The sequence below is a fragment of the Mesoplodon densirostris genome, chromosome 13, assembly GCF_025265405.1.
Source record: "Mesoplodon densirostris isolate mMesDen1 chromosome 13, mMesDen1 primary haplotype, whole genome shotgun sequence".
Lineage (NCBI taxonomy): Eukaryota > Metazoa > Chordata > Mammalia > Artiodactyla > Ziphiidae > Mesoplodon > Mesoplodon densirostris.
Genome location: NC_082673.1, coordinates 852,096 through 868,875, shown reverse-complemented (window position 1 = coordinate 868,875; position 16,780 = coordinate 852,096). Strand labels below are relative to the sequence as shown.

At 39.4% G+C, this 16,780-nt stretch overlaps 1 protein-coding gene across 2 annotated transcripts in view; it reads right to left on the bottom strand.

Moving 5' to 3' along the window:
- The window catches only part of SPIDR (scaffold protein involved in DNA repair), a 331,570-nt gene that overhangs the window by 169,976 nt on the left and 144,814 nt on the right, over positions 1-16,780 (bottom strand). For both annotated transcript variants that reach the window (XM_060116489.1, XM_060116488.1), the window contains exon 8: positions 16,404-16,617. In XM_060116489.1, the coding sequence (XP_059972472.1) occupies positions 16,404-16,617 (214 nt within the window). The remainder of the gene's footprint in view (positions 1-16,403; positions 16,618-16,780) is intronic.

Genomic DNA, 16,780 nt, shown 5'->3' with positions numbered 1-16,780 from the left:
GTGCTGCAGTGAACACTGGGGTGTCTGTGTTTTTTCTGAATTATGGTTTTCTCTGGGTATATGCCCAGTAGTGGGATTGCTGGATCATATGGTAATTCTATTTTTAGTTTTTTAAGGAACCTCCATACTGTTCTCCATGGTGGCTGTATCAATTTACATTCCCACCAACAGTGAAAGACGGTTCCCTTTTCTCCACACCCTCTCCAGCATTTGCTGTTTGTAGATTTTCTGATGATGCCCATTCTAACTGGTGTGAGGTGATACCTCATTGTAGTTTTGATTTGCATTTCTCTCATAATTAGTGATGTTGAGCAGCTTTTCATGTGCTTCTCGGTCATCTGTATGTCTTCTTTGGAGAAATGTCTATTTAGGTCTTCTGCCCATTTTTGGATTGGGTTGTCTGTTTTTTTAAATACTGAGCTGCATGAGCTGTGTATATATTTTGGAGATTAATGCTTTGTCTGCTGATTCATTTGCAAATATTTTCTTCCATTCTGAGGGTTGTCTTTTCGTCTTGTTTATGGTTTCCCTTGCTGTGCAAAAGATTTGAAGTTTCATTAGGTCCCATTTGTTTATTTTTGGTTTTATTTCCATTACTCTAGGAGGTGGATCAAAAAAGATCTTGCTGTGATTTACGTCAAAGAGTGTTCTTCGTATGCTTTCCTCTAAGGGTTTTATAGTGTCCGGTCTTACATTTAGGTCTCCAATCCATTTTGAGTTTATTTTTGTGCATGGTGTTAGGGAGTGTTCTAATTTCATTCTTTTACATGTAGCTGTCCAGTTTTCCCAGCACCACTTATTGAAGAGACTGTCTTTTCTCCATTGTATATCCTTGCCTCCTTTGTCACAGATTAGTTGACCATAGGTGTGTGGATTTATCTCTGGGCTTTCTATCTTGTTCCATTATTCTATGTTTCTGTTTTTGTGCCAGTACCATATTGTCTTGATTACTGTAGCTTTGTGGTATACTCTGAAGTCAGGGAGTCTGATTCCTCCAGCTCCGTTTTTCTCCCTCGACTGCTTTGGCTATTCGGGGTCTTCTGTGTCTCCATACAAGTTTTAAGATTTTTTGTTCTAGTTCCACAAAAAATGCCATTGGTAATTTGATAGGGATTGCACTGAATCTGTAGATTGCTTTGGGTACTATAGTCATTTTCACAATATTGATTCTTCCAATCCAAGAACATGGTATATCTCTCCATCTGTTGGTATCATCTTTAATTTCTTTCATCAGTAAGTTTAAGAAAATTGAAATCATATCAGACATCTTTTCTGAACACAATGCTATGAGATTAGAAATGAATTACAGGGAAGAAAACGTAAAAAACACAAACACATGGAGGCTAAACAATACATTACTAAATAACCAAGAGATCACTGAAGAAATCAAAGAGGAAATCAAAAATACCTAGAGACAAATGACAATGAAAACACGACGATCCAAATCCTATGGGATGCAGCAAAAGCAGTTCTAAGAGGGAAGTTTATAGCTATACAAGCCTACCTCAAGAAACAAGAAAAATCTCAAATAAGCAATCTAACTTTACACCTAAAGGAACTAGAGAAAGAAGAACAAACAAAACTCAAAGTTAGCAGAAGGAAAGAAATCATAAAGATCAGAGCAGAAATAAATGAAATAGAAACAAAGAAAACGATAGCAAAGATCAATAAAACTAAAAGCTGGTTCTTTGAGAAGATAAACAAAATTGATAAACCATTAGCCAGACTCATCAAGAAAAAGAGGGAGAGGGCTCAAATCAATAAATTTAGAAATGAAAAAGGAGAAGTTACAACAGACACTGCAGAAATACAAAGCATCCTAAGAGACTACTACAAGCAACTCTATGCCAATAAATGGACAATCTGGAAGAAATGGACAAATTCTTAGAAAGGTATAACCTTCCAAGACTGAACCAGGAGGAAATAGAAAATATGAGCAGGCCAATCACAAGTAATAAAACTGAAACTGTGATTAAAAATCTTCCAACAAACAAAAGCTCAGGACCAGATGGCTTCACAGGTGAATTCTATCAAACATTTAGAGAAGAGCTAACACCCATCCTTCTCAAACTCTTCCAAAAAAGTGCAGAGGAAGGAACACTCCCAAACTCATTTTATGAGGCCACCATCACCCTGATACCAAAACCAGACAAAGGTACTACAAAAAAAGAAAATTACAGACCAATATCACTGATGAATATGGATGCAAAAATCCTCAACAAAATACTAGCAAACAGAATCCAACAACACATTAAAAGGATCATACACCACGATCAAGTGAGACTTATCCCAGGGATGCAAGGATTCTTCAACATACGCAAATCAATCAATGTGATACACCATATTAACAAATTGAAGAAGAAAAACCATATGATCATCTCAGTAGATGCAGAAAAAGCTTCTGACAAAATTCAACACCCATTTACGATAAAAAAACTCTCCAGAAAGTGGGCGTAGAGGGAACCTACCTCAACATAATAAAGGCCATGTACGACAAACCCACAGCAAACATCATTCTCAATGGTGAAAAACTGAAAGCACTTCCTCAAGGATCAGGAACAAGACAAGGATGTCCACTCTCATCACTATTATTCAACATCGTTTGGAAGTCCTAGCCATGGCAATCAGAGAATAAATAAAAGGAATACAAATTGGAAAAGAAGAAGTAAAACTGTCACTGTTTGCAGATGACATGATACTATACATAGAGAATCCTAAAGATGCCACCAGAAAACTACTAGAGCTAATCAATGAATTTGGTAAAGTTGCAGGATATAAAATTAATGCATAGAAATCTCTTGCATTCCTGTACACTAATGATGAAAAATCTGAAAATGAAATTAAGGAAACACTCCCCTTTACCACTGCAACAAAAAGAATAAAATACCTAGGAATAAACCTGCTGTTCAGTTCCTGAGCACAATTTTTTAAATTGGTAAACCTTACTTCCCCTACGTTACATTCTATTAGCTTATTAAAAATTCCGGCTACAATCTGTACCAAATTCCTTCCTGACAAACTGCCCTAGACCCCTCACATTCCTGCTCTGGAAGAGCAGGGCAGTTTCAGGCTGTTTTCTAGTCACTGTTCAGCACAAGAATTGTACCACCGGGAGGAGAAATCTCAGCAAGAGCATCAACTGCAGCTCTCATTGCTTTTCCTCCTCTCAGTCAGTTGTGGTATGTGCTGCAGAGCTCATTAAAGACACCTGTCTATGACACTGTGACAGAAGCTGTACCCACGTGGCCATCAAAGCCAGGAGAAACCAGTCTCCTAACAGATCAGATCATTCTAGCAACGTAAAACAAAACTGTGTTCCACATCCTTTTAAAAATTTTATCTCACTGACTTTATACCACTTTGGGATGAGATGAATGTTGCACCAACGAAAATAAATAGAAATAACTATTCAAAAGCAAATCACATATTATTTTATTACCATAAGCTAGGAATGACCTTGACGAGCTACTCCCTCTGCTAGTTAAACGTGGCTTCAGATCAATTATTGAAAAACCAAAGTTGTCTTATTTGGTAAATATTTCCCCATACTCAACGGGTTTACAGCTGATAACCTTAGGTAAATCATTCAGTTGTACATTTTATAGCCAGTTTATCTTGGTGGGTCCATCTGATGTCACACTGCAATCCCACTTTATGAGTATTTTTTGTGATCACTTTTTTAATGGAGGAATATGTGCTTGGTAACACTCAGAAATGTTACTACTTTATCAGGTAGAACCTCAAGGACTTCATCCACAGTGACTGTGTGTTGAGAGTACACCCAGAATGTCTTTTCTGGGGCAATCGTGGTTCTGCTGCAGGTATGCCTGTGGCGCCGCTGTAGGCTGAATGTTTGTATCCCTCCCAAGTTTACACATGGCCTCCTAATGTCCAAAGTGATGGAGGTGAGATCTTTGAAAGGTGATTAGGTCATGAGAGTGGACCCGTCATAAATAAGATTAGTGCCCTGTTAAAGAGACCCCAGAGAGCTCCTCAGCCCCTTCTGCCATGTGAGGATACAGGGAGAAGATGGCCATCGATGAACCAGGGAACAGTCCTAACCAGACACTGAATCTGCCAGGCCCTGACCTGGACTTCCAGCCCCCAGAACTCTTGAAATAGGAACTTCTGTTGTTCATTAGCCACCCAGTCTACAGTAATTCGTTACAGCAGCAGGGGAAGAGCTGAGTGAGCACTCAGTTCAGGCGCACGTCTCTCTTAGGCTCCCCACTTGCATCACCCTCAGCTCACCTGACCTTAACGCAGTTGGCTGATTTCTGTTAACCAGAAACGGAGACGATCCTGAGTCTGTCCCACCTGTTCTCTATCTTTGTGCAGGTGCTACCGTCTGTGAGATTAGAAAACCCAAACTTCCAGGCTAAGAGAGTTGTTTCCCCTCCACTCATCCTCCTGGTACTCTCAGGGCCCAGCTGCTTCTCCTCACGGCTGCTGTCTGGACTGGCTAGCCCTTTCGCTGCCCTTCACCTCCTCGCTGCAAGAACCTCCTCAGAAGTGTGCATGTCGGTGGGCACAGTGCCCCACCCCTGCTCCAACTAATTCTTCGCAGTATTTCTGGTGAATTTTCCAAACTCAGACCTAATTAAGTGCTCCGCTACCTCCTTTAATTTCCAGACTAAGTCTGTACCTGGCACACAGCACAAGCCCTTCAGGGCCCAGATGCTGCTAGCTTCATCCACAGCCACACACCTTCCTCTCTACAATCAGCCTCCTCCACGCTCCTCGAGCGAGTCACTGCCCCCAATCCTAGCCAGACGGACCCTCCTGCTCACTCTTCAGACCTGTGCGCAGCTCTACCGTCCGGAGGCTGCCTGTATCAGGGCTCCCTCTGCCTCCCCGAGCTCCTGATTGTGACTCTGCACGTTCTCCCACACACCACGCTGTGGCTGGCTGCTTACAGGACTGTCACCGCTACTGCAATGGCAACTCCATTATGGTACTGACATGATCGTATCCCCAGCACTGGCCACTCTAAAAATATCCGCTGAGTGAAACAAAGAATGAAAATATGTCAGCAGCATAACTTTAAACTCATTGCGACCTAATACTTATCAAGAGACAGCCAAAAAGAAGTAATGTTAACAAGGATTAGCTTAAAATTATTCCTCTTTTATGCTTTCCTCTAGATATCCTAAAAAGTACTACTGCATTAAGTATATCACTAACAGATTTTTTAAAAAATTATCTGTGTTGTAGAAAGCTCTAGCAATTAATGTGAATAAACAGCTAAAATTCACTGAGCGACTACCTTACTGACACTAGTAACAGACACACTGTTTCATTAAGTTTAACATACCCCTTGAGGTATCTTTATCTCCATTTCACTCATTTAGGTACTATGCTCACAGATGTTCAAAACATTCCCAAGATAAGAGAGCCGATAAACACTATACAATCCACAATCTCACTGAATAGCACTGAGCTCTTATGCTGGCAGCTTGCACAAACAGATGTCAAGAGAAAGAATCCCCACTCAACTGGTTATTATATTTGCTATACTTTCTAGTTTTACTTCTATATTACATGCTGTGTCCTTTTCCTTTTAAGAACACTTTTCTAAGGGATCGCTACCAGACGTGGAAGTACTTTTTTTATCTGTTTGCATGCAGAGCCTTGAGCCTCAGTGTTGAATAAGTTTCCTCCTTGACCACTGCTTGCTTGAGTCTCTTGCATGTAGATTTCCATATTCATTGAAACCTGATACTTTTAAGGCCACTTAAAAGCCATTTTGGACAAGACAGAATACATAAACAAATAAATGTGAACTGCTGACTTAGGTACGTGGAGAATCAGAAGTACTGGGGTAGAGGCGATTGTCCAGGGATGGGCAGTTAAGGTAAGTGAGGGGTGAGGTGCCTAACAGAGAGGAGAAACAGAAGGCAACGAGTGGGGAGCTCAGATGCCACTGACTGGTGTTTCCAACTTAATCATTACAGTTCAACCTCAGATACCATTTCTTGAGCTGCTACTACTTATTGGCAGCCTTCTGGGTGCTTACACATGACATTTTCATAATCTCCTTGAACAAGCCAATGAGATAGCTATTAATGCTCTGTGTCACACCTGTGGAAAAGGAGAATCATGGCAATCAAAGAGCTTGCCCCTGCGTATCTAATATCCTGACTTTTCCAGTTGCTGCCTGAAGGCTGGACTTACAATTAGCCTACATCACAGAGCTAAAGGGGCAAGGAATTAGTACAGTAAGTGCCCTACGCATGAACCTTCAAGTTTGCAAACTTTCAAAGATGCTAACGTGCATTTGCATGTCCAATCACGTAAGTTAGTTCATGTGTCTGGTGTACACTGTCATATGGGTGCATCCTCTACAAGTGGTTGTGGTTTTGCGTGCCTTACTGTAACAGTACTATATAGGGTATAGTATCTTTATTTCAACCCAGGATGTCCGGAAGCAAGCGTAAAAGCAGCGGTGAGGCAGCTGGTAGTGCTAAGAAGAGATCTGCAACGCAGGAAACGGCAAGGGGAGTTTCTTTATCTGAGGAGGCACTGTCAGTGTTTGAGGCACAGGACCCGAACGTGGAACGGTGCACGAAGGTCACAGCAGCCGTTCAGAATGCAATCCAGTGCTACCGTGTCATCTATGGTGAGAAAAAGAGAGCTGCTACACAGACAGCACTGGACCGTTTTCTCAAGGGGGTGGATAGAATTGAATCCAGCAAGGAACCAGAACCTGCGCCACCAATGTCAGGCTTGAGTGACACTGCAGGTTGCCCTCCGTCTCCTATTATTGACGATCCTTCAGCTCTACCATCTTTCACCGCCTCTCCCTCCTCCAGTCAGTAACTCTTCTTGCCTGCTCACTGGATGCCAGCCCCTGGATGCCAGCTGTTGTACTGTACTACTGTACTTTTCAAGGTACTGTACTGTAAGATTAAAAAGGTTTTTTCTTTTTTGCGTTTTTTAATGTGTTATTTGTGTGAAAACTATTATAAATCTACTAAAGAACAGTACTATATAGCAGATTGTGTTACTTGGATACCTAGGCTAACTTTGTTGGGCTTACAAACAAACTGGACTTACGAACGCGTCATATGTAGGGGACTTCCTGTATAGTCACATTGTGAGGTACGGTGGGGGTTAGAACTTCAATATATGCATTTAAAGGGAACACAGTTCAGTCTGTAACAACTTTTGTGGCCTAACATCTGGGTTTAGTTGGAGAACATTCTATGCACAGTTAAGAAGAATACATATTTTGCTGTTTTGCGATAAGAGTGCTCTCTGCATACTTGTTAGGTCTAATTGGTTTATTGTGTCATTCAAGTCTTCCATTTCCTTATTGACCTTCTGTTCATTCTGTTCATCACTGAAAGTGGGATACTGAAGTCTCCAACTATTTACTGTAGATTTGACTATTTTCCCCTCAATTCTTTCAATTTTTGCTTCATATATTTTGGGGGCTCCTTTGTTAGGTACATGTATGTTTAGAATTGTTACATCTTATATTGAATCTTTTACCAACATATAATATCCTTCTTCATTTCTCATAACCTTTTTTTTTAAAGTTAAAATCTATTTTTCCTGACAATAATACATCCGCCCAGGTTCTCTTTTAGTTACTATTTGTATGAGATATATATTTGTTTGTTTTACTTTCAACCACTTTGTGACCTATATCCAAATCGAGTTTCTTGTAGATAGCATATAGATAAAACCTGGGTTTTTTCTTTTTTTTTAAAAAAAAATCCAATCTGCTAGGCTCTAACTTTTAATAGTTTGGTTTCATAGTTTTACATTTAATGTGATTACTGATAAGGAAGGTTTTATTTCTACCATTTAGCTATTGTTTTCTGTATGCCTTATATGTTTTACTTTTTGTTCTTCAGTTTCTTCATAACTGCTTTTCTTTTTTTAACTTAGGTGGGGTTTATTTTTGGTATTGTGCTATTTTAATTATTTTTTCCCTTTGGCTACATTTTTGAGTTATTTTCTTAACTTTTACCTTAGAATTACAATTACTATTTTAAAAGTGTAACAACCTATTTTGGAAAATACCAAGATTACATCTTTATACATTGTATTCTCATTAACACAGATTTATAAAGTATATGAATATTTCTCTTAAATCATAGAGGAGAAAGAGAACATAACAAACAATACCAAAAATACAATAACATTGCCTTTTATATTTACCTTTGTAGTTACTTTTCCCAATGTTCTTCATTTTTTCTTGGGTTCAAGTTGCCTCTTTTTTTTTTTTTAGATTTTTTTTTGATGTGGACCATTTAATTTTTTTAAGTCTTTATTGAATTTGTTACAATATTGCTTCTGTTTTATGTTTTGGTTTTTGGCTGTGAGGCATGTGGGATCATAGCTCTCTGACCAGGGATCGAACCCGCACCCCCTGCATTGGAAGGTAAAGTCTTAACCACTGGACCACCAGGGAAGTCCTCAAGTTGCTGTTTAGTATCCTTTCGTTTCAGCCTGAAGGACTCCCTTTAGTATTTCTCCTAAGGTAGGTCTACTGGTAATAAATGCCGTTCAGCTATTGATATCTGGAAATGTCTTAATTTCTCTTTCATTCTTGAAGGGTAGTTTTACCAGAGAGATAATTCTTGGTTGACAGGTTTGTTCTGTTTTTTTTTTTTTTCCTTTCTGGTTTTAAATATGTCATCAACTGCTTTCTGACCCCAGAGTTTTTTGTTTGTTTGTTTTAAACATGTCCCAATTTATTTTATAAGGCCCTAATAATTTTGAAACCAATAGGGACATTACAAGAAAGGACAGTGTAGGCCAATTTCTCTCATGCATACAGATGCAAAAATTCTAAACTAGGTATTAGGAGATTAATTCCAACAATACATAAAAATGATACACATTACCTATAAGTGGGCATTATTCCAGGAATTCTCAAAGATGATATACAAAAACACAGTATGCATAGGCTCAGCATTAGTAGTCATCAATAAAATGCCATTTAAAATGAGACTTTTTTTTTTTTTTCCGGTATGCGGGCCTCTCACCGTTGTGGCCTCTCCCGCCACGGAGCACAGGCTCCGGATGCGCAGGCTCAGCGGCCATGGCTCACGGGCCTAGCCGCTCTGCGGCATGTGGGATCTTCCCGGACCGGGGCACGAACCCGTGTCCCCTGCATCGGCAGGCAGACTCTCAACCATTGCGCCACCAGGGAAGCCCAAAATGAGACTTTTTACTTACTTTTTTATTGAAGTCTAGTTGACTTACAATGCTGTGTTAATTTCTGCTGTACAACAAAGTGACTCAGTTATACGCATATATACATTCTTTTTTATATTCTTTTCCATTATGGTTTATCACAGGGTATTGAATACAGTTCCCTGTGCTAAAAAGTAGGACCCTGTTTATCCATTCTGTATGTAACAGTTTGCACCTACTAACCCCAAACTCCCAGTCCATCCCTCCCCCACCCTGCCTCCCCCTTGGTAACCACAAGTCTGTTCTTTATGTCTGTGAGTTTGCTTGTTTTGTAAATAGGTTCATTTGTGCCATATTCTAGATTCCACATATAAGTGATATCATCTGGTATGTCTTTCTCTGACTTAACCTCACTTAGTATGATAATCTCTAGTCACATCCATGACCCCACAGTTTTCAATGAGATATCAGCTCTTAATATTATTGAGGATCCCTTGTACATGACAAGTTCCTTTTATATTTCTGCTTTCAAAAGTTTTTGTCTTTAGATTTTGACAATTTCACTACAATATGTCTTGGTGTGGATCTCTTTTATTTTATTGTGTTTGGAGATCACTTACCTCCCTGGATACATATATTTATGTCTTTCATCAGATCTGGGGAGGGGGGTTTCACCCATCATTTCTTCAAATATTTTTTCTGATGTTTCCTCTCTTCTTCTAGTACTCCTATAATGCACATGTTTCTCTATTTGATAGACATATCCCACAGGTCTCTCAGGGTCTTTTCATTTTTCTTTCTGTTCCTCAGACTATATAAGTTCAATTGTCTTATCTTCAAGTTCACTTATCTTTTGTTTCACTTGTTTAAATCTGTTGTAGAACCTCTCTAGTGAGTTTTAAAATTTAAGTTATTGTATTTGGGTTGGCCATAAAGTTCCTTTGGTTTTTAAGTAAAAATAAAAGATACATTTTTTTCATTTTCACCAAGAACTTTATTTAACAATGTATTCACCATTTTGTTCCACTACCTTCTGTCATTTTTCAGGCAACTTCAAATTCCATCCTCCCAAAACTTTTTTATCTTTTTGAGCAAAGAACTGTTCCAGGTGCCTTTTACAGTCTTCCAGGGAATCGAAATTTCTTCCATTAAGAGAATTTTGTGAAGACTAAAATAAATGGAAATCCGAAGGTGCAATGTCTGGGGGATACAGTGGATAAATCAGAACTGCCCAGCAAAGCTGTAACAGTTTTTGCCTGGTCATCAAAGAAACAAGAGGTTTTGCGTTATCCTGATGGAAGATTATGCATTTTCTGTTGACTAATTCCAGACACTTTTTGTCGAGTGCTGCATTCAGTCGGCCTCATTGGGAGCAGTACTCGTTGGAATTAATTGTTTGGTTTTCCAGAAGGAGCTCATAATAGAGGACTCCCTTCCAATCCCACCACATAAGCAAAACCACCTTCTTTGGATGAAGACCAGGCTTTGGCGTGGCTGGTGGTGGTTCACTTCACTTGCCCCACTATCTCTTCCGTTCCACATTATTGTACAGTATCCACTTTTCTTTGCCTGTCACTATTTATTTTAAAAATGGAACGTTTTCCTTACGTTTCAGTAGAGAATCGCATGTGGAAATACGGTCAAGAATGTTTTATTTCGTTTAACTTACGTGGAACCCAAACATCAAAGTGACTAACATAACCAAGCTGGTACAAATGATTTTCAACACTTGATTTGGATATTTTGAGTATGTTGGCTGTCTCCTGCGTGGTATAACTTTGATTGTTCTCAGCTGATGTCTTGATTTGATCACTGTCAACTTCAACTGGTCTACCCAACCACGGAGCATCATCCAGAGAGAAATCTCTAACACAAAACTTCGCAAACCACCTTTGACATGTTCAATCAGTCACAGCACCTTCTCCACACACTGCACAAATCTTTTTTTGCGTTTTTACCTTTCTTGAAATAATAAAGCATAATATGCCAAAAATGTTGCTTTTTTTCTCCATCTTCAATATTAAAATGGCTACACAAAAACTCACCAATTTTGGTAAGTTTATTTTTAAATGCACTGATATGACAGCTATCACCATACAGTCTAACAAAATTGCTTTGAATGAAGTTAAAAGACAACTAAGCGCTACTAGAGCCATCTTACGGAAAAAAACTGAACAAACTTTTTGGCCAACCCAGTACTCTTCAGCTCCAGAATTTCTCTTTGCTTTTTATGATTTCTCTATCTTTACTGATATTTTCATTTTGCTCACATATTATTTTCCTGATTTCGTTTAGTTTTTAATCTATAGTAAACCTTTAACTCACTGGAAATATTTAAGACAGTTGATTTCACATGTCTGACTAATAATTCCAATGTCTGGGCTTCCTCAGCGATGTCAATTTTTTTTTCCTGTGAATGCACCAATTCTTCCCTGTTTCTTTGTATATTTTGTAATTTTTGTTGAAAATTGGACATTTCAGTATTATTTTGGGGTAACTCTGGGAATTTAATTCTTCCATTCCACAGGGACTGCTGAAGCTTAACTTACTGAGAGCTGGATTCATCCATTTATGAATTTTCCATACAATTTTGTAAGTTGTGTGCTCCTTGTCTTGTGTAGCAAAGTGGTATTTTTGTTTCATTGTCTCTGTCCTCAGCTAGACCTGACCAAGATTCACTTAAATGTTTGGTTCCACACAGCAGGGAGGTAGACATGTACTGTCTCTTTAACTCTCCTGGAAGCCACTTCAGCCTGTGAAGGGGCTGGAAAAATGGCCACTAGTCTCTGTGCCAGAACCTCAGTGATCAAAGCTTCATTCAGCAAAATCAGTACAAACCCTGATATACTGCCCACCCTGGCTCTAGCATTCTGCACCAGGATTGTGGGGATGGGTGATGTGGGACAGTAGCTGCTATCAGCAGCTGAAATTCCCCATTTTTTTTAACATCTTTATTAAGAGTATAACTGCTTTACAATGGTGTGTTAGTTTCTGCTTTATAACAAAGTGAATCAGCTATACATATACATATATCCCCATATCCCCTCCCCCTCTTACATCTCTCTCCCACCCTCCCTGTCCCCACCCCTCTAGGTGGTCACAGAGCACCAAGCTGATCTCCCTGTGCTATGCGGCTGCTTCCCACTAGCTATCTATTTTACATTTGGTAGTGTATATATGTCCAAGCCACTCTCTCACTTCGTCCCAGCTTACCCTTCCCCCTCCCTGTATTCTTTACCAAAATCTTCCCTAGACCACAAATGTTCAACTCCATAGAATTCTAAAGTCATTACTTCACATGGTTCCTGCCTGTGCAGCAGCTGTTTAGGTGGAGGTATGGGTTCCTGGAACTCCCTGCTCTGCTATGTTTTGAGACACCACTCTCCTTAGCTGCCCTCTTGATCCACTTTCTTAGACTAGGAAGACAGTGGTCACTTGTTTGTATGTTCCCCTCTTCTTCTGCTTCCCTCTATTGTAAATCATAATGCACACTTTCATATTAGATACTCTAAGCACTCCTATAATACAATAACTAGTACACATTTAACCAGCCTTTTCCAAAGTTATTTAAGCACAAAGCCTTTTGGTCATATTCCTATGAAGACCCTAAGGAAAAGTGCCCCAAGGAACAAGAGCTGACATCTGCTTTTTCTTCTTTCTCATGTAAGCATGAATGATAGATTTCCTTCTCTTCCTCCCTCTAGTTTTTCAGATTATCCAGATTACCATCATGGTGCTCATTTTTTCATTTTCACACTGCATTAGTTTTCTTTTCTATTTATTTCCTCTGAAGACACTGTAATTTTGGTGGGGAAAGACTGGCTGTCATAAAAGGAAGATAATCTCACCCTATAAACAAACCTTCCACCTATAGCACTGCTTTACTCCTAGCAATTCCTTCATTTCACAGAATCCCAGGTGGCAAAGATGGAGCAGGGGGCTTCCCTGGTGGCGCAGTGGTTGAGAGTCCGCCTGCCGATGCAGGGGACGTGGGTTCGTGCCCCAGTCCGGGAAGATCCCACATGGCACGGAGCGGCTGGGCCCACGAGCCATGTCCGCTGGGCCTGCGCGTCCGGAGCCTGTGCTCCGCAGTGGGAGAGGCCGCAGCGGTGGGAGGCCCCCGTACCACAAAAATAAAAATAAATAAATAAATAAAAAGATGGAGCAGGAACAAAAGCAGCTGTGAACAAGCCTGAGGGCTCTACCTCGGCACTTACCACATGTGGGTTACACTGAAAACCAGACCAGCTGACAGTTTCTCTTTGGGCATCACAGTCTCTCTTGTGTTTACTCAAGGCTTTAGGTATTGCTGGTGTCAAGAAGGTACTGCTGACTGTGTCATCAAAATCTGCCCCAAGTCTCCCCATTTTACTACATGGTGCCCTAACTCACTTGTTTCCTCAAGCCAGAAACTCAGAGGAATCTTGTTTCTTGTCTTTCCTTCACAAACCACATCAAATCCATCAGCACATCCTGTTGCTGCCAACTCTGAGATACATACTGAATTTACTGTTTACCATCCTTGTCCAAGTCATCACCTTCCCTCAGACTTGAGCTACTCCCAAAGTCTCCCGGATGCCTTTACTCTGGCCTCGTTCTAAGTTATCCTGCACAAATTTCAAACTGTGGGTAAGATCACATCCTTCCTTTCCTAGACAGCAGGGAGGATTTAACACACCAGCTCTCTAACATTGTACACATGTTCTCCATCCTCACTTGCTGCCACTCCTGCTGCGGAATTCCCCTTCATCCATATGCACTATGTATACTCCTGCATACACTATGCCACTCTGGCCTCTTGTTCTTTGCTAATTCAGCCTCCTCTACTGCAAATGCCCTCACAGCCCCTTCTTTGGTTCTTTCCAACTTAGCCTTCATAACTTAGATAGAGAATCAGCAACTCCAGGAAGCTACCTCAGTCTGCTCTCTCCCCAGTACACATACACACAGACACACACACTCTCTCTCCCCTACCGACCTATCAGTCATGCTTACCTCTTCACTGCTCTCACATCCTTTGTACAGACCTCTATTATTATACTTCCTAGAGTCTTTATCACATGTTTATTTTACCTTTCTCTTCCACCATAAAGTGAGTCCCTTAATGGCAGAGATGATTTGTCATTCATTTTGAATACTGTTTACCCATTATTTAGCACAAGGCTTATTATACAGTAAGTAAACATCAAAAAATGCTTCTTAGTGAATGTACAAATCAATGAAATACATTGATACATCCTCTCATTCAAACAGGGAACATAACAAGACTGACAACATCTTGATGATTATCTGATATTCAACATTAATCATATAGTTACTGAATGTCTACCACAGGCCAAGCATTATTCTAGTCACTGGGAATACAGTAGTGAAAAAGTTTTGATTTGGAAGTTCTAGCCAATGCAATAAGAAATGAAACAGGTAAAGAAGCATAAGTATTAGGAAGGAAAAAACAAAATTGCTATCATAAGTAACATAATTGTATAAATAGAAAAGTTTTACTACACAAAACAGACATATGAATTGATAAGAATATCCCCCAGACCCCAATGAATATATGAGTAAAAGTTAAGAAAAACAATTTGCAACAGAGAAGCTGTCATCAGTAAATAAATATAAGAGAAAGTATTCAGTTTGACCAGCAGCAGGTACTCTACTATGAGGTTTACAGTTAACTGTATCAAGAAATCACAGCACCAACAGCAACAACAAAATGTATACCCTTTGGGATTGACCCATACACACTATTGATGCTATGTATAAAATAGACAACTAATGAGAATATACTATATAGCACAGGGAACTCTACTTACCGCACTGTGGTGACCTAAATGGGAAGGAAATCCAAAAAGGAGGGGATATATGTATATGTATAGCTGATTCATTTTGCTGTGCAGTAGAAACTAACACAACATTGTAAAGCAAATATACTCCAATAAAAATTAATTAAAAGCCAAAAAAAAAGGTATATCCTTTAATCCACTAAAACAGTTCCTAAAATCTACTCTGAGAAATAATCTGAAATATGTAAATACGTATATATGAATATCTATTAAACAGTTATTTATGTTAGCAAAAGAATGGATATATACTATTTGCTGAGAATATGGAAAGAGTAAAGAAATTATAATGTGCAGTCGTAAAAATGTTGACGGTGGTATTGACGTGACTGCTGAGAAACTGTCAGCAGTGGAAACAGCTATAAGCTTTACAAGTTATTATGGTAACAATATACTGAGAAGCACAAAACCCACATTCAAAGATGTTTACTGCATCAGAAGTCAGGATCATGGTCACCCGGAGCAGGAGGGAGAGGAAGGAAAGGGGAGAGCATTGCAGTCTCAGGTATGGACTGCATTCTATTTCTTGGACTAGACAGAAATGTATTCACTTTGTGATGACTTGATGAAATGTATACTTATAATCTGTGTATGATTCTATATGTATATTATATTGTTCAATTTTAAAATGTATTAGAAATTTAAATAAAATAAAGTAATGCAAGTTACCCTCTGATATCCTCAGCCTGTTTGTGGAAGAATTTAATTAGAGACTGATGATCACTCACTATGGACACAATGAAAAGATCCCTCCTCTGGGGAGGAAGTTTAACTTAAAGATCTTTAAGCTGAATTCAAACCTAAGAATTTAACAGATGAATGAAACTTAAAAACTGTCAATAAAATTAACAGCCCTTAAAACAAGTCTGCTCAAACCTTCCCTCTTCTTTTGGTGGTAAAAATTAATACCCTATATGCAGAAGAAAACAAACATGGTATCCTCAAAAATAATTTCTGATCCACTAATGAACACTTATGCCCCTGATGATCAAACCCTATTATGTCTTAATTCGTGATTTTTATCCCCCTAAAGTAATTAGCAAAGAAGTATTAAATTAATGTGTATTATCCTATTGTCACATAATTACTCTTAGGAAAATTATATTTCTAAGAAAGACAAAAACAAAAACAGCCAGATTTCATAACAACACACCACTAAAGCAGGAATCTTGATGTGCTTGTTTCTCCCTCACCACCTCCCCACCCGCGCCAAATTATCAAAAATTTGCTACCAGAAGTACAAACGAGCCATCAGAGACAGTTCAGACCTTCTGTTACATAAAATCTATGTCAAATCCTGGCTCCATCCCCTGGCAGTACTGTATAACAAAGTGACAAAAATGTTCCTGATAAAAAGGTCTTTTGAGACAAACTCACAGTTGGTGACTGTGGGGATCAGTTCTCTGCACTCACCAGGGAGGGTAGATACGGATGATGTCTTGTGGAAGTCCCCTGAGGCAGCGTGCAGTCTCCTTGGCGAAGAGAACCTTCAGGCCAGTCCCAGGGGCCCCACCCTGAGAAGAGCTGTCAGCCTGCAGCCCCGATAACTGCTCACACATTGCAACTTGGATGGTGCATTCCTCATGAAGCTCTAGAATTTTCACAGTTAATATACCAGATTTTATACCTAGAAGGTGAAGAAAAGAGCAAAAGCAAAAATGAAGTCTAAAAGACATATGGTCCAAGTGTGAATAAAATTGTCATGAAAAAGAGAATCACTTTCAGATAGCTTTCTTCACCTGGAGAAAATGGTCTATATATTGATACTTTGCAAAGTAAAATACAGACTC